At 49.4% G+C, this 27,110-nt stretch overlaps 1 protein-coding gene and 1 long non-coding RNA gene across 2 annotated transcripts; one reads left to right on the top strand and one right to left on the bottom strand.

The window, feature by feature from the left end:
- The first annotated feature begins 4,316 nt into the window (after window positions 1–4,316).
- Window positions 4,317–25,374, top strand: LOC122391429. The gene is made up of 10 exons (XM_043385329.1): window positions 4,317–4,342; window positions 5,088–5,195; window positions 5,586–6,723; window positions 6,923–7,076; window positions 7,594–7,724; window positions 8,220–8,405; window positions 22,325–22,513; window positions 23,070–23,261; window positions 23,478–23,708; window positions 23,866–25,374. The coding sequence occupies exons 1-10, from the start codon at window positions 4,317–4,319 to the stop codon at window positions 24,586–24,588; spliced, it is 3,078 nt and encodes a 1,025-aa protein (XP_043241264.1). The 3' UTR covers window positions 24,589–25,374.
- On the bottom strand, window positions 18,781–20,805 carry LOC122391431. Its single transcript, XR_006258348.1, has 3 exons — window positions 20,547–20,805; window positions 20,170–20,305; window positions 18,781–19,489 (listed from the first exon to the last, which is right to left on the bottom strand). It is a non-coding gene; the product is annotated as an uncharacterized LOC122391431 (long non-coding RNA).
- Window positions 25,375–27,110: the final 1,736 nt, after the last annotated feature.

Raw genomic sequence — 27,110 nt, 5'->3', positions numbered from 1 at the left:
CCTCTCAGGCATCCACGATTGCGTACACGTCTGGCCAAATTGTGACCGACTAACGCTGCTTCCCACAGAGTGGCATACGGCCAGCAGTGAGCTGACTCCAGCCCATACACCGTTGCGTACACGTCAGGCCAATCTGTGACCGACTAACGCTGCCTCCCAGGCATATACGGTTGCGTACACGTCAGGCCAATCTGTGACCGACTAACGCTGCCTCTCAGGCATACACGATTGCGTACACGTCTGGCCAAATTGTGACCGACTAACGCTGCTTCCCACAGAGTGGCATACAGCCAGCAGTGACCTGACTCCAGCCCAGATGGCCCGCTGCAGACCCGGTGCAAGACGACCCCCAATCAGCTGCGGACCTGCGGTCCGGTCGCCGGGCCAAAGGCCGCTAGGCCACGGTCACGGTCAGCTGACGACACGGCGGGTGAATCACCCGGGCCGCCTCACGGCGCGGATGACGGTTACGTAATGACACGCCCGCGCCTGCGCCGCTGGCGGCCACGTGGCTACCAGCAGTTGCTGTCGCTGCCGCCGCGGCGCCACCAGCGCTGGAGGTGTCCACACCTACCGCTGACGTCACGATCACGCGATCGCTGGGTAGAGGTCACACGATTGCTGCTCGGACCCGCCAAGATGGCGTCAGGGTGGCTTGGCCTTGGGTGCACAGAGACATTAGGTCATGCGCGTGGACAGGGCGATGAATACAACAAGATACGAGGCTAGCAGTCTGGTGGCAGCATAAGACGTAACTCCCTGAATTGCGGCACGAGCGTAACTGCGTATACGGTCGCCGGCGCAAACGCGCTATGGCCGACGACGCGATCGCGGGCCGCGGCGCGCCCCTGCGGCCGTAGGGGACACCACAGTTGTCGGTGGTGCAGGAACCTGCGGCAAGGGCCCTAGAGGCAATGATAGAAAAAAAATATAAAACAGCCAGCGACTGGTACTTTGGTCTGGCAGTTCCTAACTGAGAGCCGGCTGCCAGTGCCGCGAGCCCACTGGGCGAACATAAACATACGACACCACGGCCCAGCCAGGCCATCTCGGCGTAATGCACCCACCACGTGGGGAGAACTCACCAGATGTGGTCCAACTACAATCGGAACGCTGAACAATGTGTAGGATCGGTGTTCGCGGCACGGCGTGGGCGCACAGACTGAGCCAATAGTGTTGGAGCCACACGGCAGGTGTCGCTGCAGTGGCGCCCGCGGACAGAGAAAGTTTTTGCCGCACGACCCCGTAGGTGTCGCTCGTCAAATGCATTTTGAATACAGAAGCTCTTTATGAAACATGAAACATGTATTTTATATTATTTTAACGGTCAAAACAGCGGCCGATGTCGGTCCGACGTCGCCCCGACGTCGGCCCGACGTCGGCTGGACCTCAGCAATTTATCTCGGTCCGACGTCGGCCCGACGTCGGCTGGGCCTCGGCTGGACGTCGGAACATGCGGGCATATCCGACATCCAGCCGACGTCGTGCCGAGGTTGGACCGACGTCGGGCCGACGTCGGCATGTTTACTGGGTAATGATGACAAATACCATAGTTATACAACCCTCAATCGTTATAGCAAAAATGGTGTTAGGTTTACTGGTTTATATAGCCATAGCTTGGCCATGACCTTGGTTTAACTCGTAGAAATAAAGCTTTTACTTGTTGTTGGCATGGCGGTCCTCAAAAGTCACACTTTGAATTTGACATCCATCCCAGCCTATTGGATATCCAAGTCCAGCCTGACTTCTGAGCCTGAGCCATTGCTCATACTCACTTCTCAGAAATAAAATGTTAGACAAATTGACAAAAAATGGCTAGGAACGAAACAAAAAATATAAGAACTATATTATTACTTTCGCAATGATCTGTATAATGTACTTTCGCATTTTATAGAGTTCAGTGCTTCGCAAGCAAAAACGTCGTTTATTATGTATCTGCCGCGTCGTATATGAATGCTTTGAAGCAGCCTCCAAATGAAGGGTTTTTACTACACTTTCCCTCTAATTTCCTCACTTGCAGTTGACGGCAATTCGTTGTCTGTCTAGCCCGCCGCTAAAGTTTTAACATCTCACGCTTAATACGCTTACAGACAGGCATGTCTTTGTAATGCTCCCGCCGTGTGCAGTCTTGTAATACTAGTAGAGACCTAACTTATTGCCTATGCCTATTGCCGCCTATTGCCTACCTATACCACGTCCACCACCACGACCGCCCGAGCTTGACTGAGCTCCGCCATCCCGGTGACGGTAACTCGCCGGACCGGACTCATCACTATCAATCGGCAGTGGCGGAACTGCTTGAATGACAGGGGCGGCCGGCTCCGATTTGTTACTGCACACTAGATTCGCGTACCTACCTACTCCCAGGTGAGGGCATCAATCTCTCATTTCGTATGTTACCTATAGGTACCTCCTTGCAGTCGCGGCGGAACACGCTCAGTGGGTTTGCTCAGTGGGTTTGCTTGTGACGTCATAGGTCTGTGACCTGATCTGACCTGAAAATGCTTAAGTGGTGTCCACTGTCAAAAGATCCGGGTTCAATCACAGGTCAGATATGCCAACTTTCAGTTTTCTCTCTCCGTCGTGTTTTAATCCGAACTATCGCAAAAGAAAAACAATAGGGGGGGGGGGGGGCGGCCTCTCGGCCGGCGAAGGTTAACGTTTTGAACTATTTTATGAATTTGGGCAGGATATGTAGGGGAAGCCGGGGGAAGCCCGGCATAGTAAGCTCTTTTTCATTTTTATTACATGCCATACGTGCTGTATAAAATGTTGATATCCTGTTAGCCAGCTAAGTTCATTGGCCGTGTTTTCCCAAAAATTCGGTTTCGTGGAATAAGTATAAGGTTGAGAAAATCGAGTTTTAAAAAAGTGTTGATTTTTCTGGGGTAAGCCCGGCATAGGGGTAACGCCGGCCACCTCCCCAGCGCTTTACAACGAGTTGATGAAACCATTATGTGTCTTCCAAATATTAACGGAAAGTGAAATATTAAGGTACTGATTAGCTCTGGACATCTTAGAGTTTATGTCACTACTGGTATTTTAGCTAGCGTCTACCACATATACAGTACAGGTCGATGAAAATCGTGATGCAAAATTGACAAAAAATGTGTATTTCAAAGTTCCTAAAATTTATTTTTCTTTTTACCTTAATGCATCATATTGCATATCATTCGACTCGGCTGATGAAGAAGAACACAACGACACCATTTTTGAAGCTCTAGCTTCATTGTCTGTCGCGTTATCTGCAAAAATGTAGTTTGACCCTAGTTGACCTTAAGTGACATGACTGGCTTTGTCTATGATAACATGTTTATTTTCGAAATTTATCTTTGATCTAGGTGTAAACCAAACCTGCTCAGTACCTATTATCTCATGGAAAACAGTAGTTTAGTGGCATTGCTCTCGGTTGGGGGTAAGCTTGGCCACTCGCCCGGGGTTACCCCAATGTGCTAATTTTTATTTTAGGACAGCGATATTCGAAAAAATGTCATACTTAAGCCAGCCTGCCTCGTCACCCCTCACTACAAACACTTAAACGGTCCTTACATAACATTCGTATAAATATAAGTACTGTATGGTATAACATTAACAGTGCAACATATCTCACTTTTTAGCTAAAAACCCTTAAAATATCATTTTTGCGCTATAACTTTAACAATATGCAATTTTTGTTAGCCTTAACTTGTTTGCTGGCGTTACCTTAGCTGCCACGCTGAAAGGACAAACAGTTGAGCATTTTATTGTGAATAATTTAGCCGGAAACGGGGTGGCCGGGCTTCCCCCGCGCCCGGGCTTCCCCCGGCTTCCCCTACAAGGGATGCAGGGAACACACAAAGCGTAGTGGCGATATCGGCATTACTTTCGGAGATACCGTGGAAAGCAGACAGGGAGAGGGTGTTTGGCCTCCCCTTCAGTCAGAGGGCTGGGTCAATAGGTGATATTTCACTTCATCTCAAGAAAAGACTGACTGGACACAAACCACACACTAGACTGAGTACCTACTGACTTATAAGTTTCAGAGGATGCTGTAGGTACCGACTGGTGACTGAGGTTACATCAAGAACCAGCACCATTTCGACAGCAACTCGGCGGGGTAACGGTTCCCCAATCATCGACCAAACCCGGAGCGGAGGGGAGGGGAACGGCAACCGCGCGGCTCCCTCGGTCGGCTGCGGCTTCGAGTTACAGACCGTCCGCGACCTGGCGTGGCGCCTCCTCTGTGTGTATACTTATCCGGATGCCGTCCTTGTACTTTGTCACATAACACCTCACGGTATTGTGATTAAAAGGGTCAACACTCGTTTGCCTTGGTTATGACTTCACTGACACCTGATAACCGGTAAGTTTTTAGTCAGAGTTAGGATGGAAAGCGGATGGTCCTGGATTGAAAGTAACAGCTATATATTTATTTCCGAGTTAGTTAGGTACAAAGATACAATAGCAAAAGTAGCTACACCGTATGTGGTGTGCTTTTATGTCTGCCATTAGGTGGCATTAGCGGAATACTTCTGTAGTGAATAGTGATGGTGTGCCGCAGTGCTTGATATCTAGCTCACTCTTTCGCCGCTAGATGGCATTAGCGGTATACGCCTGTAGTGATGCTGTGCCACAGTGCTCGATGTCTAGCTCACTCTTTCGCCACTAGATGGCAGTGGTGGTACACGCCTGTGGCGATGCTGTGCCGCAGTGCTCGATGCATAGCTCACCCTTTCGCCGCTAGATGGCATTAGTGATATACGCCTGCAGTGCTGCTGTGCCGCAATGCTCGATGCATAGCTCACCCTTTCGCCGCTAGATGGCATTAGTGATATACGCCTGCGTGATGCTGTGCCGCAATGCTCGATGTCTAGCTCATCCTTTCGCCACTAGATGGCATTAGTGGTACACGCCTGTGGTGATGCTGTGCCGCAGCACTCAACGCTACGAAAGGATCCGCCGTCCGCCGTAGTTTTTATTAGCCACAACACCGACAGCAACTACCCGGCTTTTTTCCGTCTGTAGCTACCGGATGATGATAAATGTTGCCGGCTTCAGAAATGCTCATTTCACATTTCCACAGTCTGTGATGCTGGTCTCCCCCACAGGAACGATGGAGTCGGTGCTGGCGGTTCTGCACCTCCAGCGCTGACGGCTGGACAGCTGCTGCTGCTGAGGCGTCTGTTTGCTACAGGCGGACCAGGCACCATCGATAGGTTAGGACTCCGTATAGCACAGCCTGCATACCTACTCGGAATGGTAGGCAAGGGCAATAACTGGCTATTATACATACTGAACGACTAGGCGTCACTAGATGGTCACTGCTCGCTAATTTTGAAGATTAGGGTATGAAGTTTTACCAGTGCAAATAAGTTGTTTTCGATACAGAGTCTCTAAAATGTAAATACAGCTTGGTAAATGGTAACACGTCTGGGCAATAATCCGCTATTTGGAGATAAAACTTGAATTTTACAACCGCACTTTCTTTGATGAAAGCTGTTTGAAGGTAAACAAGTAAACTCTCTCTCTCTCTCTCTCTCTCTCTCTCTCTCTCTCTCTCTCTCTCTCTCTCTCTCTCTCTCTCTCTCTCTCTCTCTCTCTCTCAGTTCCAGCGGTCCATCGGTGTCGACCTCCCAGGGCAGCGACTCGGCTCCGGACGCGGCTCGGGTCGGGAGCCTGCCGTCTCGTGGGAGGTCGGTGCCCTCTGGAGCGGTCCGGCCGGCGGTCACCACTCAGATATCGGTGTCCCGCTGCACCTCGCCGAGGTCACGACCGGCCAGCGCGAGCGGGTCCGGAGGCGACAGCCCTCCAGCGCGCCACCTGTCCGGGGCGGCCCTCCTCCCGGCCGGACCTGGAGCCATCGCCAGCCGTCTCACCAGCCGCCCCACCAGCCGTCCCACCAGCCGTCCCTGCAGTCGTCCCGGCAGCCGCCCCGTCAGCCGCCCCACAAGTCGTCCCACCAGCCGTCCCACAAGTCGTCCCACAAGCCGCCCAGCCAGCCGTTCCACTAGTCGTCCCAGCAGTCGTCCCACTAGCCGTCCCACCAGCCGTCCCACTAGCCGGCCCGCCAGTCGGTCCAGCCGTCCCACCAGCCGTTCCACCAGTCGTCCCACAAGTCGGTCCTCCAGTGCATCACCTCGATCAGAGCGTCCAGTGAATTCACCACGATCTCTGATCGGTGCCTCTCTCTTCGAATTGTCCTCCAACCGACGTAGTGCTCACGGCGGCGGCAGAGGCAGCCGCCAGAAGGAACCTTCCTCCAGACAGCGAACTGCGGCGGAGGAGAGAACTCCCTCGCTCATCAGCGGTATACCTTTCTCCGAGCTCGATATTGGGGTTCAGAAGAAGAGGAGACAGGCTGGTCTGCCCCGCCTGGCTGGCCGAGGCTGGCCGCGGAGTCTGCTGAGTGGCTTGTCGGGCGGAGGTCGCTCAGGGCCGGGCCAGAGGCGGCGCCCAGGGTCGGGTAAGAGGCGGAGCCCGGTGCCGGATCCGCCCTCCGACAGCACTCTGAGCAGCCAGTACGACCGGCCGGTGGGCCGACACGAGTTCACCGAGTACGTGCAGACGCACCTGCCGGCGCTGGCGCGACCGGACCTGTTTGACATGGTCGACGTCTCCGGGAGAGGCCGCGTCAGCTGGCTGGACATGCTGGACTACCTGCTGGTATACACGTGTCCCCAGAAGGAGCCGCTGGAGGCGCCTTTCAAAGACGACATGGTCACTAAGCTTCTAAAGGAGAATAGGGTGAGTGTTTTGTGTTTCTTTGACGTTGATTTTTGCAAAATAATTTTTCAGTGTCGTTATTGTTGAATAGCTCTGAATTCAAATAGCTCTAGCGCTAGAATTATTTTTAGATAAAATTTATTTCCGAGCGTTTCGCGTAATATCCTCGACCTGCCCTCTCCCTCTCCCTCCATCTCTCCCCTCCCTGCTCTGTCCGCAGAGGGCGACCACGGTACGTCTGCTGGTGGTAACGGAGCCGGTGCACACCTACCTCTCGGTCACAGTCAGCGGCGCAGTGGCCATGTATGACGCCCAGCTGGAGTTCCAGCGCGGCTACCAGCTGCCCCTCGGCGCCACAGGCGCACGCTCCGCCGGTAAGCTCGCTGAACTGTGCACGGTGATGTATAGATGTTCAGTGATAGATACAATAGCGGCAGAGGGGATTTACTGGTCAATGACTGTATATGTATTGTGATCACCTGGGAGTGGGACGACGGCTGCGCCTGCTTTCTCCCGCTAACGTTTTAATAGACCAGTAGACTAGTTGTGCCTTTCATACCCTAAGATAGTAACCGTCCCTTTCATTCCGCCGTACCCCTTTCGGGTACTTGGAATAATTGCTCTGTAATAATGTTATTAAAAATGTTATAGGTATTTATGGTACGTAACAGTAACTTATCTTCATGATGTAGCAAGGACCATTAAACCAACCAATAGTTTACATGCATCATCTGATATTGTTCAGGTAAGAACAGGACAGGTCATGCCACGTCAGGTCAAACTATGCTAGACCAGACCAGATCAGGTTGCAATGTGCGTGCGAGCTGACCCGCGTGCTGCTCTAGACCCTGTCGGCCTGACACCCCTTCACCCTCTCAACCGGCGCCGCAGGTTCGAGTCCGTGTGTCCGTGTGACTGACGCCGCTCACATGGCCAACTCGATGCACTTTGTCTTCTCCACCTCCGACCGGTCGCTGCACTTCTACGACGCTTCAGCTACGGTGCACCTACCAGAGTATCAGGTATGCACATCCCGATACATCTACTAGTGTACCGATTAGTAACCCACAATAAATCTGCAATAGTATCGAGTAAGTAAGTATCGAGAGCGTCAAGTATCCAGCTAAGTCTCAGCATGAACTATGTTACACGTCTGGGTAGGTATGCAAATATATAGGTATGCAAGCCTATTACCTACCCCGCTGTGACTTTATGGCTGCTGACAGCTGACACCAGAAGGCAAGTGGTTTACAGGTGGCATAGAACGTGTCACGATACCCAATGAATAATGCGTACTGGTGTTCACCAATCGAGATCGCCCAGATTGGTTCCCAAGTGTTCCATTGTGATGCAAACATTGTGAAGTCAACACTAATATTGGCAAGTTTGAGCTGATTCGAACTTTGAAATGGTTAAGCTTAGATGACTGCCGGTCAGCGAACCGTCTCTGGTAGGGTGCTCTAGAGACCTTGTCCCGGTCGACCCAGTGACCTGACTCATATTGCCGGCCCTGCCAGCTGACCGGCCTGCCTGATGCCGTCACCTGCATGGTGGCCCACCACGACTCCGACCGGGAGGAAGCGCCATCTTTACTCATCCTTGGTGACGACGGTGGCGACATCTATATCTTGCGCTTTCTCAGGCCAACTTCGTCGCTATTCAAAAAACTGGTGATCGACCGAAAGCAGGTTATGGTTTGGCAGGTGAGGAGAACAGTGTCCATTGTAGTCGATGATATTAGCCGTTTTCACGACGGGCTATCCGGCGAGTGCACCTAATTTGACCAAATCTGCACCTAATCTCTTGTACAGCAAATATCTTTATTTTATTACCTTATTTCAGTGTTTTAATCGATGATACTCTCTGATAATATGACAAAGCAAGCATATAAGCAAGCAGTGCAAACCTAGCTGATAGCTACTAAGAGACACACTGAACCTAATTTGACCAAATCTGCACCAAATCTGCAACTAATCTGCACCAGATGTGCACCAAATGTGTACCAGATGGCCGTCGTCAAAACGGCTATTATTGACTGTGGTAAATGGTAATCAATATTTGTGACGAATCTAGGTGGGGAGTATGAGGAGTGACTTCCGTTCGAAAAGCAAAACCAACTGACGGCCCATGCATGCTTCATTGTTGTTGTTGTTGTTGTTGTTGTTGTTGTTGTTGTTGTTGTTGTTGTTGTTGTTGTTGTTGTTGTTGTTTTTGTTGTTTTTGTCTAAAGATCTGAACTGCTTACTGTGTACTAATATCTTATCCAAAAAGATTTAAGCTACTTCACACCGTTCCGTCTTTTTCATCCTCAGGATAGTCAAATTCTTCTCCTCTACGCCTCAACCCCCTGTTCCCAGCTAGACGGGCAACTTTATCGCATGAGGGAAGCGCCCCATACGAGCAGGCCTGTAGTCGGGTGTGGTGTCAGGTTGCTGGACTGGACGGGCTCAGCCCCGGCGACTCACCGGGGTACCCGCCGTGACCAATATCTTTCCCCAATTCCTATCATCCCTCCGGGTTTGAAATGGTCTCGTCAGACCGAAAGGGCCTAAACCAACAAAACAAACAACTTACTTTGTACTTGTACTTGTACAAACAACTTACTGTACTTGTATTTTTTTATGATCAAATGATTATAACTGAATCCTATCAGGGTTTGTGGATAAGTCTTGGTTTGATACCGTTCACTTAGTGTTGCGACTTTCTTAGGTTCCCCTACCTAGTTTATGCTAAATATTTTACCAGAAGGAAATGGTGGCGTAGTTAGGGTTGCCAGTGCAATTCCACTCAGACTTCGTACATCGCTAGTAAATGTTTGAATGGTTACGACTGAAATTCGGTACGGGCAGTTCCGTCTTACAATTCTTATTTACTACTTGTATTTACTACTTGAAGCTGGAAGCATCGGTGTGTCCATCTCTTAACTCTATTGGTGGAATATCGGACTCCCGGTAATGGGTGCCTGGGTTCGACCTCTCGGGGACTTATCCCATGAGACTCCGAGCAAGGCTGACTTGTGTCTGCAGTCGGCAGGAACTAGGAACAGCTTTAGCTATTTGAAATGCGTGAGTGAAGCGGAGCGTGCCCAGTTTTATGATCATGTCCAACTTTGGCATCTAAATTTTGTAGCGCTAATACCAGGAGTTTCCCGATGGTGGAAATGGCCAAGACCTGCGCAATAAGGTCTGGCTTAGCCCGGGCCCTGAGTTGGCCAATCCGGCGGCAATGGTAAATGACAAAACATTAAAAACCGAATCATCGAATCGTCAAATATCATCGCCCAATCATCGAATAATGAATAGATTATAAATGCTGTCCTATCGTTGGTCGATCAAATCTCTAAAACAAAACCTGTCCATTAGTCATGCATTTGATGTAACTTGTAATATCCATATATTGTTCAATGGTCACACATTTTCTTTGGTTTCTTGAGTTGGGCTGCAGGTTCTGAACGGATACGCGTTAGTCGAGAGAAGATCCTGTGTAGCTAATGTTGGTATCATAATAGTTATATGTACAGTATATCTAAAAAGTATGTCCCCTGGTTTGGCTCTCCCACAGGGGGCGAATCGGTAACTTGGCTGAATCCCAGTTGCGGCACCCGGCCGCCAGGGTCGCTGCCGCGCGAGCGGCCTTGACCGCTCGCATGTCATTGGCAGTTCGGTCCCTCCCCATCTATACCGAGGTGGGGAGGGGAGAAGAGGGGAAGAGAGGGAGAGGGAGCGGCATCCGCTCGGCACTGGGCGATACCTGGCTGACCCCGCGCTCCCTCGCTGACCTTTGTCCTGCCCTCAGGCGAAGACCGACTTCCTGGCCTGTAGCGGCCCAGCGGAAAACCGAGCTCGCGGGGCGCGACTCCATTGGCCCAATCTTATAAATGGAATGCTGTCGTATTCACGGCATTAGATAATATTAATAGTGACACCAGCAGTGGATGTGGTAAAATACAGTCCAAAACAAACGAAAGCACACGATTTGTGCATAATGCGCCCTCCCATTCAAATAAGCCCGACCACTTCGATAGATGGTGTAGTTTCTTAGGGCGTAAAAGATGCAAAGCACTACCGATTATTTTTTTTTTTAGCTCGGCCACTGGGACCGACAATATACAACTGACTGAAATGCATGAAAACCATTTTGTATTTAGGTAATAGCCATTTTCTGCACCCAAACTTTAGCCAGTGACGCCCTGTCCATTCTAAAGCGTTTATAAAATTGGTCCCAGCACCCGATTTTATATGAGGAAGTCGTTTAAAAAGCATATGATTTCTAACGAATTTATTATTATGGCCACTTTTACAGGACGTCTATAGAGCTTTGACTTTTACATTTCTTCCTCGTTCAGGAGAAACGCTTTAACCCTCACCGGACCTTCAGGTTTTCTGAATACCGAGGGGGCGTTGGGGGTTGGAAGTGAGGAAACAAGCCCCTTCGCCGATTCGCCCCTAATTGAGCTAGAGCCTCACGAAAGAAACGATCGTGTGCGTCGTTACGAAATGCAGCGATTGGTCTCCGATTTAAGGACCAGGGTCAGCCGATGACTTCGGAGGTCAGGTCAAGTGGCCCAAGGCACAGGTTCGGTTTTTGGTAAATAACTTCGCTAAAAATGATCGCAGATCCGCGATTTTAGCAGCATCGTGCTTGTCTAGCTCAGGCGTGTCGAATGGTATGCCTTTTCTTCGGGTGAGATCAACTTAACCCTCGCCCGTATAGAGGGGGGAGGGGGGTCGAACGGACCCCCCCTCCCTCGGTTTTTCGCGAATAACTCGCGTAAAAAGCGGCCGATCGCGACGAAACTTTCAGTACCCTCGCGTTGTTCAATTTTACACCCACCCTGAAACTGTCAAGACCCTGACCTTAATGACCTTTGACCTGCGACCTACTTCTCGAGACCATGTTTGGCCTGAATCGCGATTCGGCGTATGTCGGCTCGCATTAGCGGCGCGTTTGCAGTCTTTTCGTGGTTTTAAGCATTCAAACATGGGATATGATGTTGCTTCCATGCATTAGGGTGGGTGTCAAGGTCACCGGAAAGTCAGGTCAGGTCATTGACCTTTGATGACCTCGGTTCACTCTTTCGAGTTTTACATGATTATAGGCCAGTTGTAGGAGCTGAATTCGAATTTAGCAGCCATATGAACATTTACGAAGTAGTTTTGGTGCTCTCGTAACATGCTGCGAAGCTGTTAGAGGCGGTTGCCATCTACTACGAATACCCTTACTGATTGACCTGACCTGACCTGACCCGACCTGGCCTAAATGCATGAAGACATCATCTGTGATCAAAACTAACATGATATTCGTGATCAGCACCCCGAAAACCCCATAGCAGCCACGCTTTACGACTTTGTAACAGGTCCCGATTTTCCCGAATTTTGGGTCATTGACCTGACCTGGAAAGTCAACCGATGACCTAGTACCTTAAAATTGGGTATCATCGACTTCCTCTCGTCACGGCTAACACGCTCGTTTTTTCCGCGAAGCTCTAGCTCGATCAGGGGCGAAACGGTAAGGGGGGGGGTCCAACGGACCCTTATTTATTTATTTATTTATTCAAGTGATCACCAACAGGGCGGACCCCCACTGACAGGCTAAGTCAAACTAACACTATACGTTTGCGGCTGGAAAAACACCAATACGGGCGAGAGTTAAGATGTTAACCTCGGGTCAAGGTCAGGTCACAGCCCGTCAGGTCACGAAGCTGGTCAAAGGAGGTCATATTGCATATCGATCGATTCGGCAGGTCTTTTCATGTCCATTAGTGGCTTTATTGACTCGGTAGCTTTAGTTGATCGGGAGTTATTGACGAAAAACTGATAGCCTTAGTTACGTGATAAATGACGTCACCCAAGATCAAGAAAGCAAAATTGAAGCATCAGACCTTGCAAGGAGCGTATGAAATCACGATTCCGTGTGCTTGAGAATTTGAGATAGTTGTATATCATTTCCGGACCAAACTAGCAATTTCCATATTCCCCTGACTTTTAATGGTGAGAGACCGACCTGATCTCAGGCGACCCTTCAGAAAATCCGAGATATACATTTATACAAGTTGTGAGACCTCTCGATCATACTATAAGATCTTGTAAGTTTCATCTTCCTATGAAAGCTCTGCACTGAGGGTGTTGCGAAGTTGGAAAATTTTAGGACTGTGCACAAAGTCCTAAAATGTTCATTTTAGGACAGTTTAGGACAGTTTCACACAGTTCATTTTAGGACTGCTCATTTATGACGTCATAGATCAGTGACCTGACTTGACTTAAAAATGCGGTTGGCGTAAAAAAATCCGACTTATCAAATCCCGACTAAAAAAAAATCGACTTATAATCCGGTTAATCAAATCCCGACCATTTTTTTACCTGGCCATTAATGTTCTAGCCTTACAGGTGATTGTTTGAACGCGGAAGATGCTGAATCTTGGTTAACCCCATACTTATCGTATGATAAAGAACGTCAGTGTTAGACAGTTAATCAACAATTTTATTTAGGATAGTTTAATTCAAGTGGGTATAATCCGACTTCACAATTTACTAGGAGGGTTTTGCAGCGCTATTAGTTCGGCATGTAATTATAAATCATTGCTAATTTCGATCCGGATATCGTTATTCAATGCTGGCCTTTGCGTCCTCAGAAAAGTTGTTTATAGTCATGAAGGCTTGCATTGACCCATACTTTCCATTTTTCAGCACCATTATTCGCCGTAGCTGACCAGGTGTTTTTCTTCAGCTCTCCCCTGAATCCTTTGGCTTAGACCTGGCGTATCACCCGTGCATCGCAAGACGCACCTACCACACACAAGTTCATGATCCCCACGAACCCACATCATCGTCCGTTCGCTTGGTGTGTGACCCCTTGACCTTTGGCCGCGACAACTGCCAGCTTGCTGGAGCACCCCTCCCTACACGCGCTGCCCCGCCCGCTCCCCTCCCTCTCTCCCTTCCCCCCCCCCCCCGGTCGTGTCACGAAGGTTCGGGCTTACGCTACTACCGGCCGCTGCGCAGCTGTCACCGAGCGCTTGGGAATGTGTGGTCTGGTGCGGATTCAGCCAACTATCGGCTCGCGACACCAGCGCCACGTAGTGGCGACGGTACATTCTTTTTAGACATACTGTACTTACCATATTTTTTCGATATCCACAAAATCACGTTTCAGGCATTTTATCATCATCAATCATTATTATAAGCATGATAAGCATGTATTATTATTAAATAATTATCAGCATTATATTATCATCACTTCGTGATAAATCATTTATTATAGGCAAAAATAGTGCACGTTATTTTCGAGCGTGATAGTAAGCTGCTTGCAGGTTACGTCAGTCCACATCAACTCGCTTCGACGCCGATTCTCAAAATCGATTTAATATCATTTGTCAAGTGGTCATGGTCATTGGGGCCGCAGTCGAGTTTCTAAAGCACACAAGCAATAATGAGTGCCTATATAGTACCTATGCAGTCTACACAGTACACATCTGTGTAAGAAAATGTAGCCTGGTGAAGCCAAACATTTATTTGATAGAAACGCAAGAGGACGATACTTCAATAAGGAGAGACGCGATTAATTGTGGCAAGCCTGCGCTCTAAAACGATGAGTCCTCAGTCAACACCTGTTTGACTATCCAAGTGCATGAATGCATATTGGTGCTAAGATAAAGACGCCCTTTCATCAAGCTCAGCCCAGCAACATGTCCAAAGTGAATCAACTAGTAGAAATACCGAGAGCGTCACTCTGCAAGTACCTCAGTAGCACTATTCAGTTCATCGAATACCATTTCTGGTGCCCGCTTTATTGCATCATGAACATGTCCAGTCCACCTCGCTATGATCATCATCATCATCATCATCATCATCATCATCATCATCATCATCATCATCATTATCATCATCATCATCATCATCATCATCATCATCATCATCATCATCATCATCATCATCATCATCATCATCATCATCATCATCATCATCAGTTGAAATGGTCACTCACAGCTCACAGCAATCTGTGACACCACTGTGTATGGTGAAGCGGCCTGATCTTCATTGATGCGTGTTTTAAGGAGTATTTTTCACCTTTCCAGTCCTTCCATACCAGTCCTTTCCAGGCGGGAATCGTTGCCGTCTTACTGTACTTGCCAAGAAGATTGGCATTAAAGCAGTCCTTAAACCACCATCCGTTTTGAAACTGAACCGCACAATTGGGACTTGTCTTATCATTGTCTCGATCTTTTGTAGTGAATTTCATGCCATTTACATATGCCAGCGAATTTCCAGCGGTTCCGTCATACTTGCCGATTGAGAGGGCGAACTGCTGCTCTTCTGTACCGACCGAAAACGGGGTGTAGGTGGCGTAGGCCGTGCGATTCTCCCAGTCCTTCAGGTCCACTCTCAGCTGCACCTGGTCCACGCTGGTCAGCAGGTTCAGGTACTCGTTGCCCAGCCAGAACTCGGCGCTGAGGTTGCCGAAGCCCCACTTGTAGCTCTGCCAGTTGAGGTTGAAGTCCTGGTGGTGCGGCACGTCGTCGCGTCGGGAGATGACCGTCCAGCCGCCGCCGTCGGTCTCCATGTCGCAGTAGACGCGGATGCCGCCGCCGTTGCCGCAGGTGGGCGGGTAGACGGTGTAGGTGCCGCTGAGCCTGTGCCGCTGCTGGACGGCCGAGCAGTCCTCGGGCCGCCACTCGCCGTCCGCCCGCTGCGCCAGCCGCGCCTCCAGTCGGCCGTCCAGCTGCGCCAGCTGCGCTGAGAGCTGCGACAGCCTCTGCTCCACAGCCTGGAGCCGCTCCGGGCCGGCTCCGATCGCCGACTCCAGGGGAACGTCGTGCGCGCCGGCGCCGCCCGGACTCAGCCAACAGCTCACCAGCAGGACAAACACCGAGACGGACGGCCACATCGCCGCGAGCAGAGCAGCGGCCAAGCCGACGACAGTCACGGGCTATGGTGACCTGACGCCGGCGCCGCCTGACACTTTATATCTCGGCAGAGACCGGGTAGGAGGGGCGTGGCTAGCGAAAACAGTCCCTGACACAACTGGCGGCTCAATTAATTATACACAGCGCAGCGTCAGGGGCATCATAGAGCTGTCGACGCTCCGGGTCGTTTGTTTATTGAACTGCTCCCGTCGCTTTTCATCCGTTCATCCCGCTCGGAGATCATTTAGACCGCCGCGCTTATGTCAGCCGCGATCGGATGATTACTTTTCCTTCGCCCTAATATAAATAGAGTATCTGCTTTGTGTGGCGTTCTTGAAGCCTCATACACCGGTTAGCAAGCATCGCAACAAGACGGAAGGAAACAAATTGAACATAACTTAATGGAAACAATCATTTGACAACCACCTGTCGATCCAAATGTGAAGGCCATGCGACCTTCTTCAGTGAATTGTGCTCTTTAAACAACAGTTGTGTTCGTCGGAAAAGATCAAAGCGAAGATGACAACGGATATATATCTTTCTCTTTCTCTTTCTCTTTCTCTTTCTCTTTCTCTTTCTCTTTCTCTTTCTCTTTCTCTTTCTCTCTCTCTCTCTCTCTCTCTCCCCCCCCCTCTCTCTCTCTCTCTCTCTCTCTCTCTCTCTCTCTCTCCACTCCGAGATTGGTGACGCAGCATTCTTTCTCCCTTTCCCTATATTCTCAACTGGACAGCGTTGATATAGGGCTCGTTTCCAGACAGTTCCAGGCGCTCCCTTCTCCGCCGACCCCAGCCCGCACGGCCCAACCGCCCAAACACCCTCCGGCCGACGACCTGGGCCCTGTTTCACGGCCACTGCACTGGCAGCGCGCTACCAGCACACGTGTCAAATTGGGTTTCCATGGAGACATCAACAAACCCGTATCTCCAACATTACCACAAAGTATGACGTCAGCTCGCGAAATGCGCTGGCAGCGCACTGGCAGCGTTGGTGAAACTGCCAATGCCAACGCACTGGCAGCGTTGGCAGCGGTGGCAGCGTTGGCAGGGCCCTGACCCCAGACGACCGATGGAGTCCCTCGCCACGCCTCCGCCCCGCTTTCCCCATTACGGCTGCCTAGTATATGCAACGTGTGCAACGGTCATGGGGCATTATTTACCTCGGTGGTTTCTTCGGCTTACAAGAGGTGGCACTAGTGGTCTGTGGATCAGAGGTGGGGCTAGGTTCTACGACTTCTTAGGGCACACTAAAGGGCGAAAAAGTTTGTTAGTCTCTTCATCCCAAAATGCTTTTAAGATACCAAAACAAGGTAGATATTCGAAAATCGGACGCCCTAATGGATCATTCGATGCATCGTGAGCGACTGAGCATGGATCGGTCTTCAAGCTAGTGACCGAGAACGAGGTGATTAGTAGCAAGTGCTGGTGACCGCACTTGTGGCTATTCCAACGCTCAATCGGAAAGTAGTTGATGTCATTTATTGTTGAGGAAGCAGATTGATGGGACGAAATGGGAAGATGGTAGAATACGGAAACCACCAGCTCCACTTAATTTCCCTCCATCGAGTGAAAAATTTCAGCGGCAACGTTTGCTCGGCGTAAGCAAATAAAACTCGGCGTAAAAGATGCACAGAAGCCTATTTCAAGAGGTCTACAAAACACGCACCCAACTAAGCTAAGTGTAACAGCGCCACAGCCTGACCTTTTGTGAGTCGCGAATTTTGCGCGGAGCTATTTCAAACGGCGTCCTTTGAAGTACAGCCAAAGGCAGGTGGTGCTAGAGCAGCGACCCTCCAAAGTGTTTTATAAGTGTCCACGGCTTTCGCGTTCCTTTGAAACAATGCTACACAAGGTTTTCAATGTTAAGTGGGTGACATTCTAAATCCAAGTTGGATGTGTGTTTTCAATATAACTATCTGGACCTCAAGTAGCGTATGAATATTGCTATCTATAAGCACCTACGTACATGTGTTTTCTAGACACTGGGTGTCATATATTGTATGTCAGTCGTCATCCTACGATCAAAATGTCGAAATTCTGTTGCATTGGTTATACGTTGCCTTAACAGCATGTTGTGCATTCGAGCCTTTGTTGAATCCGAACAAGGTTATATCGAAGCACTTGCTCAGTTACACGAAAAACGACTTCATGCATATATATTGGGGATGAAACAACAGTTTTAATCACCCTAAATCGTTCTAGAAATAATTAAACTCTGTCCTTTCATCAGTTCCGACTTGAAAAATTCCAGAGACCATCAAAGGTTTAAATTTAATTAAAACTTGATTGGCGTGGTTGACGCCCCAGAGTTTGTCAAGTGGGGGAGAGTTTTCTAACATGACATAAAAATGGGAGATTAAAACAGACTGAGGTGATCTTGAAATAGCACCGCAAAGCAGCTGCCTATAATTAGTAGCCTACTTATACTGCCTATATAGCGACAGACAAAGTGCTTAAGTTCATGTGAAAAGGCGTCCATGTACAACATAAATTGTTACGATAGTCAAAAACAATTTGCATGCATTATTTCAACCTTCTAATGTTGGTTGTGAACTTATTATGAGTGGAGACAGACGTTGGTATCGGTATTTCGAAAGTGACCCCGACTCTGGTCTGCATTTGTATCAAAACACTGGCACAAAAAAGATGCATAGTGGCAAATCAAGTAAAGCTCCCAGCCAGCAAATCGGAGCTTTCCCCGTACGGGGAAGGCCTATGGCGAGCTTGGGGCAGGCTCGGGGAAACCCCAACCGTTCTCTTGGGGAAAACGGAGCGTTCGCTTGGGATTTGAGACACTTTGTACGGGGAACTTTGTGCGGGATTCGTACGGGGAAACGGTATAACTGCCCAAGCGTTCCCCAAACGTCCCCCAGGCTACCCCCGCGCCGACTATGGTTAAAACCCGTTGTTAAGGTCGGTTCCCCGTACGGGGTTATCGAACATTTTCCCCAAGAAGATCCTGTGCGAGCCCCGCACATTCCCCCACCCGGCTATACGGGTTTATACTTACTGGAGACCTTCCCCGATCGGGGAAACCGTGATTTTCCCCTAACGTTCCCAGACCTTTTCCCCGCGCGAGCCCCGGCCGTTCCCCGACTTGGCAATGGCCCTACTGCCTTGTCTGCCTTTTTTCCCCGTACGGAGAAGCCAGTAATAAACCGCACTGGGAAACAAATCGGGTCCCATTAAAATTGACAATGACTATTTATTTTGTCTGTAAACATACAAATATTTGTATAAACATACTTGTTTACATACAAACAAAATTGTCCACTTGTTTCCCCGCAATAGGGAAACGATAAAACCACACAGGAAAATAATTAGAACCAATCCATTTGGCCATGCCTGTTTATTTCCAGACTTTCAAGACGCTTTAACGACTACATAGATCAATACACAACAGTCGGCCAAGCATGGTATGTGTCTGTACCACCACAGCCTATACTATTTTTATGTGGAGTCCTTCATTTGATGAAAGGTTAACATGCTTGATAATTGATATACTCGTTACAAATCAAGACAAACACTAAAAAAGTTATTATTCACTTAAAATACATTGTGAACGCTTAGCAGGTGGCAAACATTACAGCAGCAGCGCAGCAGTGACAAACAACAGGTGACGAACACGAGCACTGGTAACCGGTCTAACCCCAGTTCTAACACGTCGAGCCCCAGTTGATCCTCTGCAGTAGGAGTCTGTTCAGCAGATTGAGAACGACGGCTTTTCTGTAGTCTCCCTACAGCTGGTCCGGCCTTCCGTTCAGTAGTGCCCTGGATCCACAACTGGAGTCTTCCTTCTGGCTGTTTCAGACACATCTCAGCGGTCAGATGCCGTTGAGAGCCACCTTGCTATGATCCATGTCCCAGCGCATCTCCAGGAATTCTGCGGCTGTGGACAAAAACAAAAATATGTGCACTTGTAGGTATATCAATCAGGTTTTACAGCTAGCTACTACATGAAATGTCCTTTTAGGGAAACTTCAGCTTACGCTGAAACATGTTGAATGCCATTTTATGAAATTACACTTATTTATAGCTTGTTCCCACGAAAAGTGCTTAAAAAACGAATGTGATATACTTTGAATAGTTAATTAAAAGAGGAAATAAAAATTCAATAATTAAATTTGTACTTCTAAACATTTCTCATTCCAGGAAAGTCATTAGGTAATAAATGTTTTACGTCTATATTACGCCTTACGAAGTTCCTCGCGAAAGCACTTGACAGATAAATGAACGCCGTTTGACAATTAAAATCGGTTGCTAGTTTATCAAGATAACAATGAAGTTCCTTTCACAAACAGAGCTGTCTAGTAGAGCTGCTGAAACAGGCTCTTTCCGAAGACAAAAAAAAAATGGAATGCGAAAGCCTATTCAAATACATGTATTTATTACAATCGCGTCAATCGTTCGCACATCCCTGTAAGCGATCGTGATTTCATGTATTTAATTAATGGGCTCTCGCATGAGATTTTCTGGCTGTAGAAAGAGTGTGTCTCAGCCTTTAGACTTGGGTGAAGGACAGGTTGTTCAACAGCTCTAAGCTAACCCCCACCCCCATAAACTGCTTACCAGCTTCGCCTGGAAGTCGCTCTTCGGTTGCTCATGCGAGCAATTACGCATTAACTCCACGCCGGGTTCATACTGCTGTTGTGGGTTCTGCCAAGTCCCGTCGGAAGCCTTCCGGTCGTAACCGGCAGACGTCCCTCTAGAACAGAAGCAGATAAAGCATTAGGCTGATGACATTATATTGTCCGGGCAATTTAAGGATAATCTCAGACGGAGGTTGATGACCTCAGTCATTTTTACGTCATATTCTGCATACCCTAGACTGTGATCAAGATATTGTGTGTATCGGAAGCTTTGTCTTTTACAATAAATTTGAGTTAGTATCATCGTCATTTTATATCTATCATGATTCGTTACAATTAAGTGCTTTAGTTCATTACCAACACAGCATATCTTCCTCGTCGATCTGCGTCCTCCGTTGTTGCCGAGTCCAGCTTCTCACGCACTGACCCCAGCGGTAGATCACGACTTTGGGCACAGGTCAGTCAAGCGGTCACCACATCTCGCCGTTTACCGTCTTCGTTCACAGCTCTGTAGTGTCGCCGCACTCTTCAGTGCCAACCATTGTCTGACCTGGAGCGGTACCTAGCCCACGGCTTGCTCACACAACCGCGCAGCGCAGTGACTCTGGACCGACTTCCCCCGTTCGTCCCGTCTGACGCGTCGGCACGGCCCCATTCACGATGACAGATGGCGACAGGAGACGCCCCTCAACCAGATGTGCGGACGGAACCGACGGCGGCCGGCCGTTGCTACCCCTCCCTCCCCTCCCCTCGCTGCGTTGAGGCGACACTTCTAAGTCGTAAGCAGTGTGTTGTTGAAATTTTGATGATTTTGTAATTTCAATGCGATGAGTGATGACAGAAGAAAGAAAACGTAATGTTTATGCCACAGCAGTGTGAGAAGAAACATAGATCCTGAAAGTTGTCAAAGTTGTTTTTACCTCATGAAATAAGGGCACTGCAACGTTCGTTCAAAGTAATGGCGTATGCGTGTCCTCATCCACACGGCTTAGCAGGCCCCGTAAACCAAGACGGCTTTTCCTCTCTTTTAGGTCGAAAATTACATAGATCCAATGTCTACAATCAAATGTCTGCGAATAACCGTTTTCATGATAGGTAACTGGTACACAATTGGTAGACATTTGGTCCAGATACGGTGCCGATTTGATAAAATTATCAGACATTATTTTCGATTAAAACACTGAAATAAATAGGTATATGATATGAAGATATGAAAAAGAGATTTGGTGCAAATTTGGTCACTGTTTGATGCATTCGCCAGATCACCTGTCATGAAAACGATTATAAAAAATCGTTATATCGTTATATTTTTTATTTATTATATCTCCCTTCAATCGATGCATGAGCCTATAGCTCTAGAACTGCTCCTTAGACTGCTTTTAACATTCCCAAGATTCAATTTTTCTTTATTGAATACTTGTTATATTACATGCTGGAAGTCGATCTCAAGACGTCCTACTGGCGGTTGGGATTCGTCTGGGGATTAAGTGTAAAATCCCGAGCGGGGAATTTCAACAGTTCCCCTACTTTTCCCCAATCAAACTGTTCTTGAAAATGGGTCGGGGATAACGCACCCTTCCCCGTACGGGGAATCTGATCCTTTACCCCACCGAACCCCAACAGTGGGGTTTGATTGGGGAATGCTGCTCTTTCCCCGTACGGGCATCGGTGTGATTTCCCCATGTCTTTTGAACATATTACCGATACAGTCGGGGAAGGGATGGGGAACACGGACCGTTCCCCGATCCGATAGGGGAATTGTACGTTCTCCCCAAGCTTTCCCCAACACTGTCCCCGCACTTTCCCCAACCGAATTGCTGGCTGGGCTTCAGTGCGAGCCCGAGGTCTGAACCAACCAATCGCCTTTCGCTCTGTACGAGATTTGCTCGGTAATAATTTTTAGTGCCAATAACCCGCGCCGGGGCAGGAGACGTTTTTGTTTTATCCTCCCCTATAAACGGTTTTCCCGTTAGTTGAAAAAATACATCTTCATTTTATCCGCACGACCTCCATGTGGCTATTTAAGCACTTTATGTGAGGTACATTTCCCAGCATCGGGTGTCCTGAGGCCTTTCCGACACCTAGCTGTCCACCACTTGATCGAGCATGACCGCTGAACCTGCCTTCGCTGACAGGAGATGTCCGAACACTCGGGCCACGTGCAGCTGGTGACACTGAGGTCACGACACACCAGTCCTGTGACCTCGATCGGCTTCTGCGCCAAAAACCAGACCGTCATCTCGTCAGCGGAGGACGATGCCTCCTCCGTCATCATGCAGCAGCTCAACTCCCGGTGGAAGGACTACGTGTTCGCCGTTCCCAAGGTAGATATAAAAATACCTCTACCCACTTCCAAATTCCAATAATTGTCAGCTATGTACTGTTGGAGCACACACTTGCCCTTTGTACCGGTACGGACAGAATCTACATATGCCATCTGTAATAAACACCTGAAAAAGTTACTCCCGAGCGAAAGGGATTGACATAAAATGCGTCGTCTAAAGCTGACCATCCACTGGCTACTGATTCGTTTTATCCTTGACGGGGTCACACAAACCTGGTAATGTGTTTTTCTCAAATATATTGCACTCGTTGTGACTATATAACAGTGGCTACATTTCCATGACACAAGCTAAGCCAATTTTACAACATGGATTTGCTTCATCATAGCATTTAGGCAGCATTTAAAAATGTAGGTAAATATAGGACTAGGTGCTAGCTTAGCTAAAACCATTACACTCGTTTTTTGCAGAAGTTGAATAACATCCAAGAAAAACGCACGTGAAATTTATCTAAATCGATGTAGACGTGTCATGGAAACGAGGTGTTTGTCTAGCCTCTCTTGAATTTGCTTCACCGCTCCTCCCCGTCTCCGATCAGGGTGTGCGCGTGCTGGACTTTTCGTGGCGCCGCCAGCTGCTGGTGACTGGTGGGGAGGACCGACTGGTGCGCCTGTGGAACCCCGTGGTGACCGCCCGCCCGGTGGCCACACTCACCGGTCACTACAGCCGCATTGTAGACGTGGCCATGCACGAGTTTCAGGCGGCAGTGATCAGCGTGGACATGGACGCCGTGAGTTAGCAGCGGGAGGAATGTACTATGTCAATACTACGTCACCGTTTCAACGTTAGGCAAAATATCTTAAGCGCCATGTTATTCCAAATTAATCTTATTTTTAAAAAAATCATATGCTTGATACATTTGTGAATTATGATCACGGAGCTATATAAAGCTGACTGCTGCTGATGGTCAGAGGCTCAGCGCTGACCGGTCGGACTCCGCCCGCAGGTGGTGAACGTCTGGGACGCTGACGAGCACGTGCTGCTGCAGTCGATCCTGCTGGCCTGGCCGCCCGAGCGCCGCCTGCTCCAGGCAGAGTTCGGCACGCGCTCCATCGTCACCAGCACGCCGCACCACCGCTCCGTGCTGGTGCTCTCCAGTGACGTGGTGAACCAGCTGCTGGTGCGGCAGCCCTGCCGACGTCGCCCTCCTGACGGACCCGGCGCCAGCCGTCAGCAGGTGAGGCGGGCTTGGGTGTGTGAATGGCGTGGGTGTGTAAATGGCGCCGTATGCTGGCTCTTACAGACCCGTAAGTAGGAGACGTCAGCACTCAGGTATGGTGCGATTAGCTAAACTGTCCCCTGTCAGCCCTCTGACAGCACCTCCACGGCTGCAGGAGCGGCCCGGCTCTCGTCTATCGGCCGCCTCCGGGGACCCACGCAGCCGGCGCGCCAGTCGGCGATCCTCGGCGGCTGTTCCGAGACGCTCTGCCGCCGCCGCCGCCGCTGAGACCGCCGTCAGAGCAGTAGGGGCACTGAAGAGCCCCCGACCGTCGTCACCACCGTCACCACAACCAGCACCACCGTCACCACAGGCCAGTTCCAGCCCGGAGGAGCAGGAGAGGAGCGAACAGGAGGATCGCGCGGCCATCGAGAGCTACCTCCGCGCCATGGCCGAGGCAGAACCGACCTACTTCGAGGTGAGCATACCGGCGATTCCGCGGCCGGCTCGCAACAGCCTGGTGACAAACCGACTGCTGGGGCGGCAGCAGGACGCCACGCAGCTGGTGCGCGACTGCACGCCGTTCAAGGCGCTGCGGCTGCACCCGCTGGCGCCGCTGCCACAGCCCGCCGGACTGATCGTGTCAACGCGTATGCGCCGCCTCGGTCTGCTGTGTAACTCGCTGGAGGAGGTGCTGGAGATGAAGCTGCCGACGGGGCGGCCCGGCGCGAGCGTCAGCGGTAGCGGTAGTGGAGCACACTCCAAGTCCTCGAGCCTGTCTTCGTCAGTGTTGACGTTACAGAGACAGAAACAGCGCCGTCGGGACATTAGCCGCGCCAGTCTGTCGGGAGTTAGTGAGGGCTCCTCGCTGACGGTCGGCTCCATCCACTCCTCCTAGACAGTGAGAGAGAAGGAGAGAGAGAGCGAGAGAGAGAGAGAGAGAGAGAGAGAGAGAGAGAGAGGGAGAGGGAAAGAGAGAGAGAGAGAGAGGGAGATAGAGAGAGAGAGAGGGAGAGGGAGAGAGAGGGAGATAGAGAGAGAAAGGGAGAGCTGACTTGTACTCTTATTTCTAGACGGCAGACGAGTTTCACCAACTTGGTAGCGATGAATACCAATCGACAGAAAATTGCTTCTGGGATTCGAATGTATTATTTTGTGTAGTCAAGAAATGGATAAATGTGAGCGTGTCAGTGGACTGCCCACACCGAACATGCATTTTGTGCTGTCGACACCTGATGTCTGGTTGTGGTGTCGATATGTGACCGATATACATTGTCGCCTGTCTGGGCAATATCAGCAGGCAGGGGAGGGCAAGTTTTGCGCCGTGTGACCACGCACTGGGGATATTTGGTCAGAATTTGTAGAAAATACACATGTGGCACGCCTCAAGGCTCACTATATTTGCATTTGTTCTTGTGGTTACCTATGAGCTGCATCCTTTTATCAACCGTAGGCTAAGCTGCTATATTTCCATGAATATGACTGCATAAGAGTACATGTTATTATATGAATCACGAGTCAGAAGAAGATACGTGTGCAAACGGCGCAGCCCTACGCACGCGCCGTTATCAATGTGAATGACAACTGCAGTTGAAAGGCCAGCAGCTTAGGCATCCAGACAATGGGTATGATTCGTTACATTTTATCTTACTTAATAAATTACAAGTTGTCTGCGTGTCCGTCAGCCGTATGTGTCTTCTTGCGCCGGAACGGCGCCGCGTATCGACGTGAATTTTGGTGACCACAAACTTTGGGTGGGGCGGACCATCGTATCAAAAGATGGGCGCAATCGGACCACGGGTGCGGCGTCAGCGCGTGCATCTCTGCCCCAGGCTGGCCGAGGCCGGCGCCGAGCAGAGAGCACGCGCTCTAAGCTCATTTTCTTCGCTTGCCAAACTGAGTGAAAACGATGAGAGCCAGCTCGGAAAGTCAACTCTGTGGATTTAAAGAATACAGGTTTTCGATTAGCATCAGGTATAGGTGCAGGTACAGGTATTAGGCTCAGGTTTCACCAGTAAATAAAATAAATTTATTACCGAGCAAGCGAAGCGAGCAAAGTGCGAGCGAAGCGAGCAATTTTTCGGATCTGCAGCGCTCCTCGAAAAGCGCATATACCTACATGCCTACCATACAGCTAAATGAAGTAAGTAAACAAACTTAACCCTACTGGCATAAACATACAAGTTTTAACAACCAAACTAATAATCCCCTTATTCCTTAAACATATATCTCGAATCTGTACAGCTATCGCGTAAACCAGTATTCTAGGCCGGCCGGCCGTGGTCACGCTTTTGCGAGGCTTATATCTCAGCAACCACTTGACCGATTTACATGCGGTAATTTTTGTAGGGTAGCTTCATTCTTTCTACCAAGCATTAGACTATTCCTGATGTACGTGGGTGACCACTTATGTACGTGCCACGTGCAAAACGAAGAGGTGTTGGTTTTGCAACAATTGCAATATCTCGGTAACTACTGGGCCGATTGCGCTGAAAGTTGGCATGTAGTCTTACTTAATAATGTGTCTCAATGCTTCTAAATCCTCTGCCGCTCATTCTCCGTCACTATCCACCCTAATCTGTGTTTTCATTTAAGAGTAGCGAACTAACTTTCAACACGGCATTGCCGTACAGTATGCACTCAGGCGGCTATAACCGTCAGAAGCGACATTGCGGTACAGTATGCAATCAGGCGTTTGATAGTTCTGTCATCTAGCGCGTAAAAGGAAAGGTTGGGCGGCGGACACGACATTGTGGTACAGTATGCACTCAGGCGGCTTTATTCGCCAGCACCGTCATTGCGGTACAGTATGCAATCAGGCGTTTGATGGCTCTGCCATCTAGCGCGAAACAGGAAAGGTGGAGTGGCCACGCAATGGATAGTAGCCGGTTCACGACGGCCATCTGGTAAGTACAAATTTGGTGCAGGTTTGGTGCGATTAGGTTTAGTGTGTTTCTTAGCAGCTATCAGCTAGGGTTACATTAATTGCTTATAGCTATTCCTGCTTTTTCATAGTATCAGACATTATTATCAATCAACCCTATTACTGGTGGGGTGGGGGGATCGGCCCCCACCTGTAGTATTTTTGCTGTCGATGGAAAATCGCCTTAGGGGTTGGAAATTTGGCGACTTTTCCTTAGCTAGAGGCGTATTCAGGATCAGTTTCTCGGGGTAAATCTGGTCACACTTAAAAAAAAAAATAATTTCAAAACAAACGTGTCCATCTGTATGTGTGCATATGCCCTAGAGACAGTATTGCGGTACAGTGTGCATTCAGGCGGTGATACGGCAGACGCGGCACTGCGGCACAGCGTCCATTCAGGCGCTTGACGCTCCTGCCATCTAGCGAGTAAAAAGGAATGTTTGGGCGGCTTTGCGAGCCGCACTTATTAGTTATTGGGTAGGTATGCGCACTCGATT

Source organism: Amphibalanus amphitrite, unplaced genomic scaffold (genome assembly GCF_019059575.1).
Source record: "Amphibalanus amphitrite isolate SeventyFive unplaced genomic scaffold, NRLGWU_Aamphi_draft 000437F_arrow, whole genome shotgun sequence".
NCBI classification, from domain to species: Eukaryota; Metazoa; Arthropoda; class Thecostraca; order Balanomorpha; family Balanidae; genus Amphibalanus; species Amphibalanus amphitrite.
This window is presented reverse-complemented; position numbering and strand designations above follow the sequence as displayed.